The sequence below is a fragment of the Hippopotamus amphibius genome, chromosome 7 (genome assembly GCF_030028045.1).
Source record: "Hippopotamus amphibius kiboko isolate mHipAmp2 chromosome 7, mHipAmp2.hap2, whole genome shotgun sequence".
In the NCBI taxonomy this organism is placed as follows: Eukaryota; Metazoa; Chordata; class Mammalia; order Artiodactyla; family Hippopotamidae; genus Hippopotamus; species Hippopotamus amphibius.
Genome location: NC_080192.1, coordinates 3,208,358 through 3,222,677, shown reverse-complemented (window position 1 = coordinate 3,222,677; position 14,320 = coordinate 3,208,358). Strand labels below are relative to the sequence as shown.

Genomic DNA, 14,320 nt, shown 5'->3' with positions numbered 1-14,320 from the left:
AGGGCAGTCACCGCCATGCTGGCCGCATCCTGGTCACAAGAGCAGGGAGCACGTGGATGGGGACTCGGGGAGCCTGGAGAGCCTGCCCTGCCCGTGGCTCTGCTTGGACGCTAGCTGTCAGCAGGCCCAGCTGGGAGCAGCCGCTGGGGGCGGGTTGTAACGGGGATGCACACGGCACCCTGAAACACGGACGCGTGTGCCCACCGGCCGCCCTCCCACGCAGCGGGGTGGGGGCCTGCCTCTCGTGTCACCCGCTCTGCTGTCCTCAGCCAGAGTCCTTAAAGTAGGCCAAGATCCCAAAGCTGTTTGTAACAGGACAGGAGCCTTCCGGAGCTTTACAGTTCCCCCTCAGTCTCGTCTTACTTTTACACCCATACCTCAATCAAGAGCCTTTTTCAACAAAACAACTTCTTTTACTGTGCCTTTCTGTGGGGCAAAAAAAGTTTCTTGGCGCTTATATTTCATCTGGTGATGTAATAAATACATATAATCAGATTACAGATTCCCAAGTCCAGATACAGCGGGCCCGATAGGTTCAGGGCCAGAGGGGTGGGCCTGGCGCCTGGACCTCAGCTCGGCCGCAGGCTGGGCCCCTTGGGGCCGGAGTACCTCCTGGTGGAGTCAGTGGACCCAGGACTAGGAACGTGCCCACGAAGGCAGTTCGTTAGTTCGTTTACTAGTTAAGAGACGAGAGAGGATGCCAGTGCTGGGAGTGCAGGATGTGGAAGACAAAAGTAAACTGGGGGGCTCTGAAGCCTGTGACCAGACCAAGCCCTGAGCATCTTCCCAAAACTGAGAGAAGGGCATCCCCTGGGGACTTCACCTGGGGAAACGCACGTGCATCTGCGACGCCCTCTTACGCTTTAGGCTGTGAGGGTGCCAGGCTCACAGAACCCCAGGGCCACCCTGCTCACCTGACCTCGATGGCAGGGCTGCTCAGAACCTCCCCGTCGCAGTTCCAGGCGCTGCTGGAGACGGCGCAGCAGCACGAGGCGTGGTCGCTGCACAGCTGCCCCAAGCGCTTCTTCCCGCGGCCCCGGACGCTGCTGTCCTCGTCCTCCGCGGGCTTCGACACAAACTGGAACTTCTTGACGCGATAGACTTCCACGAAAGTGAAGTCAAACTACCAAGAGACAGCGAGACGGAAACGTGCTCTCAGGGGCGCTGTGCTGGGGGTGGGACAGCCGGGGGGGGCGGGGCTCCCAGCGGCTCCTCCCACAATTTGGGGACAAGAGAGATGGTCACCCACGTTCTCACCCACAATGAATGACACGTATTAAAGAATTCCTCGGTTCCCGAGCAGTGACTTGCACAATTGTTTACCTTTTTAACAAGCAGTATTTTAAAAGCCACCTAAAAACACTGTTGGACCGGATCTTAGAAAAATTTGAGAATCACAAACTTTACTAAAGTCAGAGACTGACCAAAAGTCATAATTATCTGGGTATTATTAGACGCGGGGTCCCCCCGGTGTCACTACAAGGATGCCAGTGCCTAAGGAAAGCGTTGCTGGAAGGGTGGCAATCGAACCCCTTTCTGGGAACCGGAAGATTTGGCTGAACGTGACCCGCAAGGGCAGCAGAAAACTGCACTACGTCACTCTGTGCTGTTTTTAAATAGAAAGAGAAACATCCATGCCTCCCAATTTCTGTGCTCAAAGACTTTATATTTTTAAATGAGATTTTACAAGAAGTAACTATGACGGAATTTAAAATGGGTGAAATACAAACAGAAAAACCTGTCCTTCTTCCCTCTGAATTCATAGCAGATCCCACAGCCCACAGATCGGGGTTGCCCAGGTGGAAGTCAGCACTGACGCAGGTCATGTGGAAGCGGCCCTGCCCCTACCTGGTCGCCCTGGTTGGTGTGCCTGACGAGAAACCTCAGGAAGTTGAACCGGGAGCACTTCCGGATGAGGATGAGGTCGGAAGAGCCGTCTCCCAGGTGGGCGGCAGGGGAGAGGCCCTGGGGGCTCCGGGGACAAGCGCAGGACATGTTGGTGGCGTTGATGGCCAGGAACTGCCCGCACACGACTTTCCACTCTTCCACCTCCTCTGAAGCGGGAAGAAGCATTGCAGACGCTACATTAAATCCCAGCTGGGCAGGCGGGCAGGCGACCCGAGAGGACCAGGAGGGGTCGGCCCTGCAAACGCGCCACGCGATCCGCTTCCCAGCGTCAATGCAGAGAAAGCCGCGCCAGCCACTGTGCTGGGGTCACCTCCAAGAGGCAGGGCCGACTCTCAGGCCCACGCCTGGGGACTCTGGGACCACAATCTAGAGCAGGGGTTGCCGGATCTGGCCCCTGGCCTGTGTGCTAAGGATGAGTTTTACACTTTTAAATGGTTGAAAAAAAAATCTTGGGACTTCCCTGGTGGCGCAGTGGTTGAGAGTCCACCTGCCAATGCAGGGGACACGGGTTCGATCCCTGGGCCGGGAAGATCCCACATGACACAGAGCAACTAGGCCTGTGCGCCACAACTACTGAGCCTGAGCTCTAGAGCCTGCGAACCACAACTACGGAGCCCACATGCCACAACTACTGAAGCCCACGCGCCTAGAGCCCATGCTCCGCAGTGAGAAGCCACCACAATAAGGGGCCCGTGCACTGCAGCGAAGAGTAGCCCCCGCTCGCCACAGCTAGAGAAAAGCCCGTGTGCAGCAACGAAGACCCAACGCAGCCAGTAAATAAATAAATTAACTAATCTTAAAAGAGAAAAAAAAAATAGAAAGAAGGGAAGTATTTTGTGACGTGTGAGAATGACATGAAACTCATATTTCGGCCTCCACAAATAGCTTCTGGAGCACTGCCGAGCCCACTCCTTTCCTCCAGGCCCTCAACAAGACCACCCGCCGGCCCCCGTTCTAGAGCATTCTAGAGACAGGCGCCCGGCTGGCAGCACAGCAGTAGCTCAGAGGAACGCGGAAGATGGGCGCTTCCACCCCAAAGTCTGACGAAGGGAGCATTTACTCTGCCTGGAGCTGAAGAGGAAGCAGCTGCCCCAGCAAAGAAGGGGGCGGGGGGGCGGGGGCGAGACCCGAGGGCCGGGCTGCAGGTCCCGCCACGACGGCGTCCGCCCAGCCACTCACCGGTGCTCTCCAAGCCGTACAGCGACCTTTTCTGCTCCTCCTCCAGCTGCTGCTTGCTCTGCCTGCAGACAAAGCACCTGGAGGACAAGAACATCCCCACCTTGTCTGTAACGTGCAGACTGCAAAAGCATTTGAATTCTTTTCACAGAACAGGAAGTTCAATTTCAGAGGCTTCACTTAAAAATCTCTTCTTTGCATATTAGAGTTCTCAAAATCAGATCTACTCTTAAACATGACACAGATAACATGTCCTTGAAAATTTACAAATGTTACAAAAAGCAAAGAGCAGCCCATGAAGCCCTTCTGCCGGCCTGGGGAGTGGGCTGAGCTTGGCCCTGATGCCGGGGGCGGGGGCGGGGGGCACCGGCTGGGACGAAGGACAAGGCGCGGATCCCAGCCGCGGGTTCCTGGCCTGAGACTTGGCTCCCTTTCACAAAGCAGGTAACGTGGTGGTGATCTGGGCCAGTCCGTAACAAGCAGGTAAACGACTCCGAGCAGCGATCGCGGGGCTTGGCTGTTGGTCTGGAAGATGTCTGCAGCCCTGGGCGCCGCTGGACTCAGGCCACCAAGCAGGCCGGGGGTTTGCTGGTGGAATCAGCTCATCGGCAGCTGAGTCAGAGAAGCCTGGACTCTAATTGTTCTATTTTATGGTCTCAAGTTCTTCACTTAAAGGAGGAAAGGACCAGGGGAAGGAAGGGTCCACATCCTAATGACTCAAAGAAGGAAGAAGACCCCACGGCCTCCCCGCCCCTCAGAGAGCAGAGCTGGGGTGAGACGAGCTGGTGGCCGTGGGCACAGGTGACCCACCGGACACGTGTTCCAGGTTAGCCCCGGCACGGGCCGTTGAGCACGGCGGGGCGCACGGGTGAAAGGCGGCGGGGCGCACGGAGGGACCCCGCGGCTGGCCCGGGGTCTGGACTGGCCTCTCCTGACCGCGGGGTGGGCGCCGCACCCGGTGGGGGCACAGGAGGCCCGTCCAGTCAGCTCCACGGGGGTCCCAAGGGCACACACAGAGCTGTCTGTAAAGCGGCTCGTTTTCATCAATTCCCAGACCCCGCCAGGGGAGCAGACAGCGTGGTGTGAGCCGTCCGTGGGGCGGACAATGGGGACCGGACCCGTCCCTGGGCCTCCCCGAGTGCCGGGACCCAGCACGGGGAGTGGCACGGTGGCAGCCCCTCAGGGTGCTCAGGACCCTGACCACAGGACCCGCTGAGCCAGCACCTCCCGTCGACGCTGCACGTACCGCCCTCTCGCTTCCCAGCAGGAGCAAAGCCCAGCGGGTGCTGCTTCTGGCTCACCATTTGAGCAGAAACACACGCAAGAGATGCACTCACCCTGCCCGGCAGGGTTTCCTGTCCCTCGGGGACCCCACTGTGTGCTGCGCTGGCAGGAAGGACACGGTCCCTTCGTAGCAGTGATGGGAGAGGAAGGTCTTCAATCCTGAGAACAGGGCGAGACAGAGAAACACACCCACACGTGTCACAGCTTGGACAGAAGACCATGCCGTCAGCTTCTGCAGAGCGGCGCGTGCCGGTCACCTGAAACGCCAGGGACACAGTGTCTGCAGGAGGACAGGGCCCCCTGCGGCTTCAGACTGAGCCATCACCACTGTCACAGGGAACTGCAGGCTCCTGGCCACCAGGGCTGCCTTCCATGCCGCACCGGGGACATCTTTGCCACCAGTGACCCCTCGTAGCCTCGATGACGTGGCCTATGGCTTCTGTCCTGTGAAGCCCCCAGTGCACCCCCAGGCTTGACCCTGTCATCTACAACTTCAGTGTCTCGGAAGAACCTAAGACAAAGACCAGGCAGCCCTGCCACCAGACCGTGGCCGGCGTCTCTGGCAAACGGGCGTGCTGCCCACCGAGCTGCCTGCACCCCCAGCACGCCCAAGGCTGGGACAGGGGAGGAAGCTGCAGAAGAGAAGTGTGAAGCTAGCTGAGGCTGGTCCACGAGGGTTTAGGACAGAAGCCATCTCTATAACGTCAGAGTACAAAGCGAAGCAGCAAGTGTAGAAGCTGCGGCCAGCTAGGAGGCCGGGCTAAGATCAGCCACGAGCCACAGTCCACTCAACAACAGGTGTTCAGGGCAGATGAAGCAGACCTCCACTGGAGGAAGATGCCACCTAGGGCTTTCACAGCTAGGGAAGTGCCTGCCTGCAAAGCTTCAAAGGACAGGCTGACTCTCTTGTCAGGGGCTGATGCAGCTGGCCGTGTTAAGTTGAAGCCAGTGCTCATGTACCATCTGAAAATCCTGGGGCCCTTAGGAATTATGCTCCATCTCGTCTGCCTGTGCTCTATACATGGAGCTACAGAGCCTGTTTATAAACACATCTGTTTATAGCATGATTTACTGAATTTTTAAGCCCACTGTTGAGACCTACTGCTCAGAAAAAAAGATTCCTTTCAAAGCATGACTGCTCACTGACGACGCGTCTGGTCACCCAGGGGCAGCTCTGATGCAGATGGACAGCGAGATTCACGTTGTTCTCGTGCCCGACCACACGACATCCACTCTGCAGCCCGTGGGTCAGGGAGTCATTTCAACTTCCAAGTCTTATTCCTCAAGAGATGCATTTTGTGAGGCTATAGTTTCCAGAGACAGTCATTTCTCTGGTGGATCTGTGCAAAGTAAACCAAAAACCTGGGAAGGATTCACCACTCCAGATGCCACCGAGAACACTGGTGATGATGCACGGGATGAGGTCGAAATACCAGCACTGACAGGACTCCCTCATGGATGACTGGGAGGGGTCAAGACCCCAGTGGAGGACGTCACCTCGGGTGTGGTGGAGACAGCCGGAGAACTAGAGCGAGCTTCCCTGGTGTCCACCTTCCACCGCAGGGGAGGTGGGCTCGATCCCCGGTCAGGGAGCTAAGATCCCACGTGCTGCAGGGCAACTGAGGCCACACGGCTCAACGACTGAGCTCTCACGCCTCAACTAGAGAGCCTGCGTGCCGCCAACGACAGAGCCCACGCGCCCTGGAGCCTGCGGGCCACAACCAGAGAGATGCCCACGCGCCGCCACGAAGATCCTGCGCGCTGCAACTAAGACCCAATGCAGCTAAAAAAAGAAAAACAAGTGGGGCCTGAAGGTGGGGCTGATTCGCTTCCTCTCACGATAAAACGTGAGTGGATGAGGAGAGAACGTGGCTTCTGAGAAGGCGTCCACTCCTGGTGCAGGGGCTGCGGGGACAGGCTGTCACACACGACACAAACGTGGCTGATACAGCAGAGCTGGGTCGGGGGACTGACCCCGCTTTAGAAAGAGGTCCTCCTGTGGGTAACGTGCTATCGAATCTCACTGCAGGCTACGGCGAAACCGCCTGAGGGGACGTGTCCGTCACTGAGGCAAACTCCACTGCTGCCGTGTGTCAGGACACGGCCGTGTGTCAGGACACGGCCGCGGCCGCCCCCACCCCCGGCACCCCCGCCCTGAGCCAGCGGCAGCCGCCCACATCGAGGCCACCCCCCCGCCAGCACCAAGTCACGACTCACTGAAGGCCCCGATGGCGCTTAGCATTTTTTAACCATAAAGTATTTTTAAATTAAGGTATGTACCTTTTTTCAGACATAATGCCCTTAACACTACAGTGTAAACATAGCTTTTATACTCACTGGGAAAGCAAAACATTCTTGTGACTTTATTTTCATATTTGCTTTCTCAAGGTGGTCTGCAGCTGAACCCTACATATCTCCAAGGTGTGCCTGTAGGTTTACCCAAAAGCAAACCACAAAGGGCAGTGACCAGAGAAATGACACTCATTAAATACAGCCAAGGAATGCGTCTCAGCCACAAGTGTCGAGCTTTGAATCTTACATCCTTTCAGACGTCTTTTCTGCGTTTAAACGCGGAAAGGCTGGTGCTGCAGGCGACCTGAGGGTGCAGGCGGTCACGGGCGCGTTCGATCTGGGATCGACCTCCATCCTTCTCCGTTCCACCCACGGCCCCCCCGGTGGTTCCCGCGGCGGCCGGCCGCGCCCCCCGCCCCAGACCGTCAGGCCACGGCCCTCGGCCGCCGCTGTGCCCGAGGCCCCGCGCGGCGCGCCCCGAGCCACCTGAGAAGTCGTATCTGATGAGACCCATCCACCGCTTCTTCTCACTGTCCTTGATGATGTCCCCGTAGAAGCCGTAGCCCAGCAGGGACACCGAGTACCGCAGCAGCGTGCTGTTGTGGTGCACGGAGGACACGTCCATGGACAGCGAGTCCCCTGCGGAGAGAGGCCGGGGTGGACGCCGCCCGCCCCCGCCCGCCCCCGCCCCGCGCCCGGCGGCCGAGGCCAGCCCCCGCATCAGAGCAGGAGGCGGTCGAGGCCGTGGTCGGCTCTCCTGGGGCACCGGGCCTCCTGCTCTCGACTCAAATGACTCAGTCTGACTCAAATTTCCAAAACGGGCTTGGAGAGCCGTTCTGTAGGGAGGGAAAAACAACGTGACCGTGACGCTCGCTAAATGACTCACTGAAAGGAAGGTGGACGCGACATGAGGACAAGGCGCCCGGCACTCTCGCACGTACAGTCACACACGTTCCCTCCGTACGCACAGCCCTGCCGTGCCCTTGGGTGACACTTAAGTAGCACTGCCATCAGGGACGAGGACAGGCAGGGCAGCCACTGTGCGCCCCGCAGGCGCCTGGACAGCTCCCTTCCCCGGGGACGCACTTTCTAGAGGAGTGGGGAGGAGGAGGGTGGGGCCCGGAAGGCCTGTCCCCACAGGGTGACAAGGGGCCAAGTCCCGAGCGGGGATGAGGGCTGAGAGCAGGGCTCCAGACGAGGGGGACGTGTCGGGGCAGGGGAGCGCCTGGCCAGCGCGGGGGACGCCTGGGAGAGCCGCCGGGGTGCGGGTGCCGGGCACCCCCAAGCCCCTGGGGGGGCACCGGAGCGTTCTGAGCTGCGCCTCTGTTTCTGAAGGTCACCCCTGCTGGCTGGGATGGGAGGCGGCAGGGAAGGGCGGCAGACAGGGCCCCGCGGGCGGACCGGCCGGGGCACCCGCACGGCGAGGTGGACAGAGGCCCCGTGTGCCGGGGGCCCGGGACCCAGCAAGCCAGGCGCGGCGCTGACGGGCACCCACCCACGATGATGTGCAGCGCCGAGGTCTCTGCGTCGTTCGTGCCAACCGTCGAGTAGCACACACAGTCTGTCGACCCTGAAAGGGGCGAAAGGTCCTTAATATCATTATAATAACTTAAGGTCCTGATGTGTTTCCAAGTGTGCGAGCGGTAAGCTCTTCCCTTTCTTCCATGGCCCTGGAGTAAATAAGAAGGAGTAACTCCGATTCACCTACAAAATTAGTTACTGAGGTTGATTCATCAAAAGCACTGAGACTGACCTTGGCTACTATCTACCAGCCCTCGGAGCTTTCAGAGACGGCTCTGGGGCAGCAGGGACCCCCCAGTCCCTGGGCCTGGGAAGCCCCTGAAGCGGCGGTGGCGGTGGGCGCACAGCTCAATTCTTTTTTTTTTTGGTGCACGGGCTTAGTTGCTCCGCGGCACGTGGGACCTTCCTGGAGCAGAGATTGAACCTGTGTCCCCTGCACTGGCAGGTGGATTCTTAACCACTGTGCCGCCTAGGAAGCCCGGGCACACAGCTCAGCCCCTGCACGGTGTCGCCACTCCCAGCTTCTACAAAGACAGCAGCAGCCCTGGGGCCCCGGACCACAAGACCAAGGCGACTCTGCACGAGGCATTGCCAGTGGGAAAGTGCGTGCAAAGCAAGGACAGCTTGTGAAGGTCACAGAAAAAGCACCGCAGGCCTGTGTGTGGCGAGAGACCCGGAGCGCCGCCCGGCCCTGCGTCCTGAGGGCACAGCAGCCGCCGGCGACAGACGTCAGGGGCCAGCTGGACCGGCTCTGGACCCCACGGGCTCGGCCAGGGGCCCTACCTCCTCCTGCCCACACCCCCATCTGCACGGTGGAGGTGACCTCAGAGCACCCAGCCAGCGCCTGCACCCCGCGGGCGCGGCAGGGATGCTGGGTCCTCCCAGGTCCGGCCTGGTTCTCACTGGGCCGCCGCCGCCGCCTCTGTGCTGCACCTGAGCACGCAGAGAGTTTCCCGGGTGCTTATTTATAAGAGATTCCTGAGCCCGCCCCACCCCCGGGATCCTGACTCAGCAGGTCGGGGTGGGCTGAGCAATCTGAATGTTAACACGTCTGCTGAAGAGCTGAAGACCCCCGTCTAGATCTCCCGAGGATAAACTGTGCAGGATCCAGAACTGCACAGTAGTGTTGCCACAGACACACAACCAGCACAGGGAGTACCCATCCTGTTAACAGGCACGCAAGCCCCAGCCGCAGGCAGGGTCCACGTGCTGTGCTCTCAGGCCCTGGAACATTCCACAGGTCCGTCGGCCTATGTGGAGCCTGAAAGTTCATGGTTCTAAACAGACGCACTAGACTGCAGGCAGCCTTTGTCATCTCTTAGAGCAACAGAACCTGGTCCAGTCTGAGATCAGAGAAGAAGGCTCTTAACTATTAAATCTAAGTGAACATATGCCTCGTATGGTTGGTAACATATAAACACATACAGACATATATTTTTAATGTGTATATGTTTCCTTTCTATTAATCTCAACCTGAAGACTTGAATGACATTCCAAAAATGAGCCAAAAAAGTAAAACTGTTTGAATGAACATTTACGATTATAGGAGTGACTAATTCTTAAAATGGAATTCACAGTATCTAAGGAAAACCACGTGGTTTCAGACTATCTTCCGCACCCTTATAGAACTGAGGGCACCCGAAAAATGGGTATAAACATTTCCGACAGAATTAACTCCAAAAGAGCCATGCAATTAACTGGAAGCACAGCTCCACATCCTGAGAGCTCCCGGAGCTTCCAGAGCCCGCTGTCTCCTCTCGGGCCTGGTACACGGCTCACCTCCTTCACAAATCACGCCTCAGAGCTGATCAGACAGCCAACCTCCCCTGCACTTAATCAGATATAAACCTGTATATTCAATAACCTTTTTTTTTTTTTTTAAAGAGGTATTTTTTATTTTATTTTTTTTATTTTTTTTTGGCACACGGGCCTAGTTGCTCCGTGGCATGTGGGATCTTCCTGGAGCTGGGATCGAACCCGTGACCTCTGCATTGTCAGGCAGATTCTTAACCACTGCGCCACCTAGGAAGCCCCTTCAATAACCTTTTAATCAGGAGAAATTCAGCCGTGATCTCAAATAAAAATGAAGAAATGAGTGGCCTGTACTTCATACCATGTCCTTTTGACCTTTAAACTACCTCTTTATTTCTGGGTCTATCTAGACCCTAATTGCTCTATTAAGCAGATGTTAAAAATCAAGTTGAAAATCTCACAAAAGGATCTGTCCCGAATAGGGGTCTGCTCTGGGGAAACCCCTGCCGCCTCACCCTCTACAGCTGCAACGACGATGGCCCTTTCTGATGGCCCGTCTCAAGGACAGCATCTTGTCACCTGAAGCTGCTTGAGAGGCGCCTTGTGTGGGAACCACGGACAGGACAGGGACAGGCTGACGGCCTTACTGGGTGGATGGTCAGGCCTGGGCCACACCTAGGGCAAACCGCCCGCTCCAGAGGGCTGGGCTGGACGTGGCCCACTTTCCTGAGTTCACTCACTAGGAACGAACCGTGAACACATCCCCTGAGCGTGTGAGATGGTGCAGAAGCTACAGGCACCTGAACTCTGCGGAGAAAGCAGAGGACTCAGTGGGCCTGCCCTGGGCAGGGGGACATGCGCTCACTGCCACCCAAGTCCTTTGGGAAACAAATACGGTAAATAAACTGAGTTTCTAATAGGTTTCAGGGATTATTTTGCTGAAAAATTAGATTTTTAAAGAAGGTACTGAGCTCAGCCTCCTCCCTGCTCAGAATCCTTCACGGGGCCACCTCCCCACCCCCACCCCCGCAGCTCAGCCTCTCACTCACCCTGCTTGCGCCGCCTGACCTCTGACAGCACCAGCCTCGGGGCCTCTGCATGTCCCCTCCTGCCGGGCACACCGTGCCTGCATGCAGGGCGCCGAGCAGGGTCACGCCCGGAAGGCCCCGCGCCCGTCTGGACTGTGCCCCCCAAGACCCCACTTCTCTGCTCTGTTTCTTACTGATCGTCCGTCTCTCCCCCTCATTCCCTCGCAGGTCCCACAGCGTCGCCGGCCCGCAGGAGGCCAGCAGGACGCAGGCACCAGGATGCCCGAGGGGCTGGAGGGCCAGAGCGCGGGGCGTCTGCAGCCGTCGGGCTGGCAGTGGGGGCGCCGGGCACCCGCAGGCAGCGCTTCAGCTGCAGCCGAGGGTCCAGGTGAGTGGCTGGGGGGGCTCCTTCCAATGGGGGCCCGGGAGCCTTTCTGAGAGGTGATGGACCCAGCCCCAGCAGTGCTTCCACTCCAGTGCACCCACTCTCGGAGACCCCTTTACGCCACATTAGTCTGTGTGGCCGCTCAGCCCCACTGCACGACCCAGTCCTTCCCAGGCTGCAGAGAAGCAGGGCGTCTGCCCGGGAGCACGGCCGGGGGGTGGGGTTGGCCTGAGCTCTTACGCTCTTTAACCATTTTAAGCGCCCAGGGTTTTAGGTATCAGTGCCACATGGGCCAATGGTGGTAAAAGGCATAAAGGAAAAACAGATTAGAATGTAGAAAAATAAAGGTCATGTAGTCCAGAAACACCATGTACAAGATAAAAGCTTAACCTGAAAGAAAAGTTGGAAAACGTGACCCACCGAGGGGAACATCCTTCATACACAGGCGATACTCAGTCACGTGGAGAAGGACAGGCTTTCCCGGCGGGGCAGAGTGGCCTCCGAGCCCCACCGTCCACGCCCTTCTGGGCGGCCACGCAACCTCAGCCTGGCACCCCGCATCTTCACCAAGAAAATGGGGTGCCCGCACCATCCACAGAGCCGTCTGAGAATGTGGGTGTTTACCCGAGCCTGAGCCGCCAGGGTCCCCGCCGCTGCAGCCCAGGCACGGGGGGGAGGCGCCTCTCCGGCTGAGTTGTTTGCAAAGCCCCAGCCTCACTCTCTACCTGGCTTAACACGGAGATTCTTCAAAGAACTAGGTGCTTCCTCGGGACACAAAACATGCTGAGCCAGCCACCTCGGGACACGGCCAGCCCTCATCCCACGCATACCCCGAGGCCCTCCTGCCCCGACGCCCGGTCCCCTGCTCCAGGTACCGGTCACTTCTCCCAGGACACCGCCTGCTCCCCAGGCGCCCCTTCTCCTCCACCCCCCGCCAAACGGCCATCTCTTTGAGAGCAGGGACTGTGCCCCCAGTGCCTGGCAGGAAGTGGGTGTCCAGGGAGGAGGACAGGACCCCTGCCCGCACACAGCGGTGGCCCTGCATCAGGTGCGTGGAGGGAGAAGCACGCCTGAAGCAAAGGAAACCCAAGGGCGAGCCCGGCCCGGCCCGTGCCTGGTGCCCAGACCCCGACACCCGGCCCGCGGCCTCCGTACCCGCGGGGATGATGCCGATCCTGAGCGGGCTGGGCACCAGCGCCGCCCGGGGCTGGTTCTGGTCCACGCCGGCGTCCCTCTGCGTCCTGCCCACCAGGCCGTGCAGGACCTCGCTGAACATGCCGTCTCCGCCCACGCAGACGATGCTGCAGGAGGAACGCAGGGGTCAGGCCTCAGCACCCGCCGTGGCGCCAGCTCCCTCCTGGGCGCGCACCCCGCCCCCACCGCAGGCCGCGGCTGTGCCCTGTGCCCCCTCAGCCGGCCCGGCCCCCGCCGGTCTCAGGTCACCCCCCGTTCCTGTGGCAGAGCTCTTCAGACCCTCCGTGTCTGCACCCGAGCCCTGCAGGGACAGCCTTCCCACTCCCGCTGTAGCCACAAGGTCAGGCTCTGGGAGGCCGCGAAGGGCAGGGCCTGGGGGACCAAGCTGCAGAGAACACCACCTTCCTTTCCCAGCAGGATAGGCTGCTGAAAAATTAGCAGGCAAAATAAGACCTAAACAGGCTTCTCCTCTCAGCCCTTCCAGCCCCCAATCAAGGTCTCCAGGAACTCAACCCCTGTGGCAGGTGACATGGGACTTCTTTGCTTCCTGACGCTCTGTCCCAGCCCCTCCCCCTACTCATGACTCACTCCTGCTGTGTGACCCTTAATCTACTTTCCAGACCTTTCAGGGAGGCTCTTCACGCTGCCCGATGTCCCCAGGGACACTGTCGTCCACTTGAGACCCTAGAGCCTTCGAGGGGCCCTGGGACAGGGAGCAGTGACACTGAGGACACCGAGCACCAGCAAAGATGGTCCTTGCAGCCCCGGTCGCACAGCTGGCTATCCAGACCTCAGCTGCCCCTTGGCCTTCACGCTGACCCGACTGGAGGGGCCCACGGCTCAGCTGACATTCCCCGCACTGGCTGCACCGTCACCTTCAAAACCTGCTTCAGCTCATCTCACTGCCTGATGATACCTGGTGAGGACTCGGTCGCGGGGACCAGCCAATTCTCCCCCAAACGTCCTGGAGAGCATCCCCTCTGCACGTGCCCTCTGCCACTGTCCAGCCAGCTCTTGCCTGAGGCCGTAACCCCTGGCAGCCTCCCCGGATCCAATCCCACCTCACTGCTACTCGCCACGCGGCTTTCAAAAGCATCTTCCCCAAACTGCCGAGCCTACAGGGCCCCTGTGTTGGAGCTTTCCCTGGAGCCTCACCACCTTCCCCCGTCGCGTGCGCGCATTCACCGAGCGCGTGCCCCGTGCCCGCCCCATGCCAGGCGCTGGCGGGGAAGCGGCTCTCGGGGAGCTGACGTGCCAGCAGCACAGACGCGACACAGACGCAGAGCCGCACGCGGGGCCGGCGGGACGAGCACGGCACCCTGTCTGTGCCGTCGCAGCCAGAAACGCACAGCCAGGTCCTGACCAAGGGGAAACCTCAGACAGACCCCAAACCAAGCGACACACTGCAAATCGCCGGCCTGTTCTCTCAAAACTCAGCCACACCAAGGAGGCTGAGGGCCTGCGCCCGGTTGGAGGAGACCAGAGAGACATGACCACTGAGCCTGAAGGCAGCGCGTGAGCCCGGGCTCTTCCGCTTCAGGGAAATGATGGGACAGCGGCAGAATCTGAACAAGGACAGCAAACGGATAACGGCGTGTGTATCAGTGTGCATCTCCTGGTTTTCATCACTGCATTTAGTTTTGTAGGACAAGATCCTTGTTTTTAGGAAATGTACACTGAAATATTTAAGGACAAAAGGTGATCGTGTCTATAACATATTTTCAGATGATACAGAAAAAATTCCTGTATGTAGGTGATACGACTGAAAAGGAAAACAAAA

General features: G+C 58.8%; 1 protein-coding gene across 1 annotated transcript in view; it reads right to left on the bottom strand.

Moving 5' to 3' along the window:
* The window catches only part of CERK (ceramide kinase), a 51,750-nt gene that overhangs the window by 3,160 nt on the left and 34,270 nt on the right, over positions 1-14,320 (bottom strand). The window contains exons 6-12 of the mRNA XM_057740949.1: positions 12,502-12,647; positions 8,156-8,230; positions 7,147-7,299; positions 4,422-4,527; positions 3,088-3,164; positions 1,849-2,054; positions 915-1,123 (exon numbers count right to left, since the gene is read on the bottom strand). Of these exons, the coding sequence (XP_057596932.1) occupies positions 915-1,123; positions 1,849-2,054; positions 3,088-3,164; positions 4,422-4,527; positions 7,147-7,299; positions 8,156-8,230; positions 12,502-12,647 (972 nt within the window). The remainder of the gene's footprint in view (positions 1-914; positions 1,124-1,848; positions 2,055-3,087; positions 3,165-4,421; positions 4,528-7,146; positions 7,300-8,155; positions 8,231-12,501; positions 12,648-14,320) is intronic.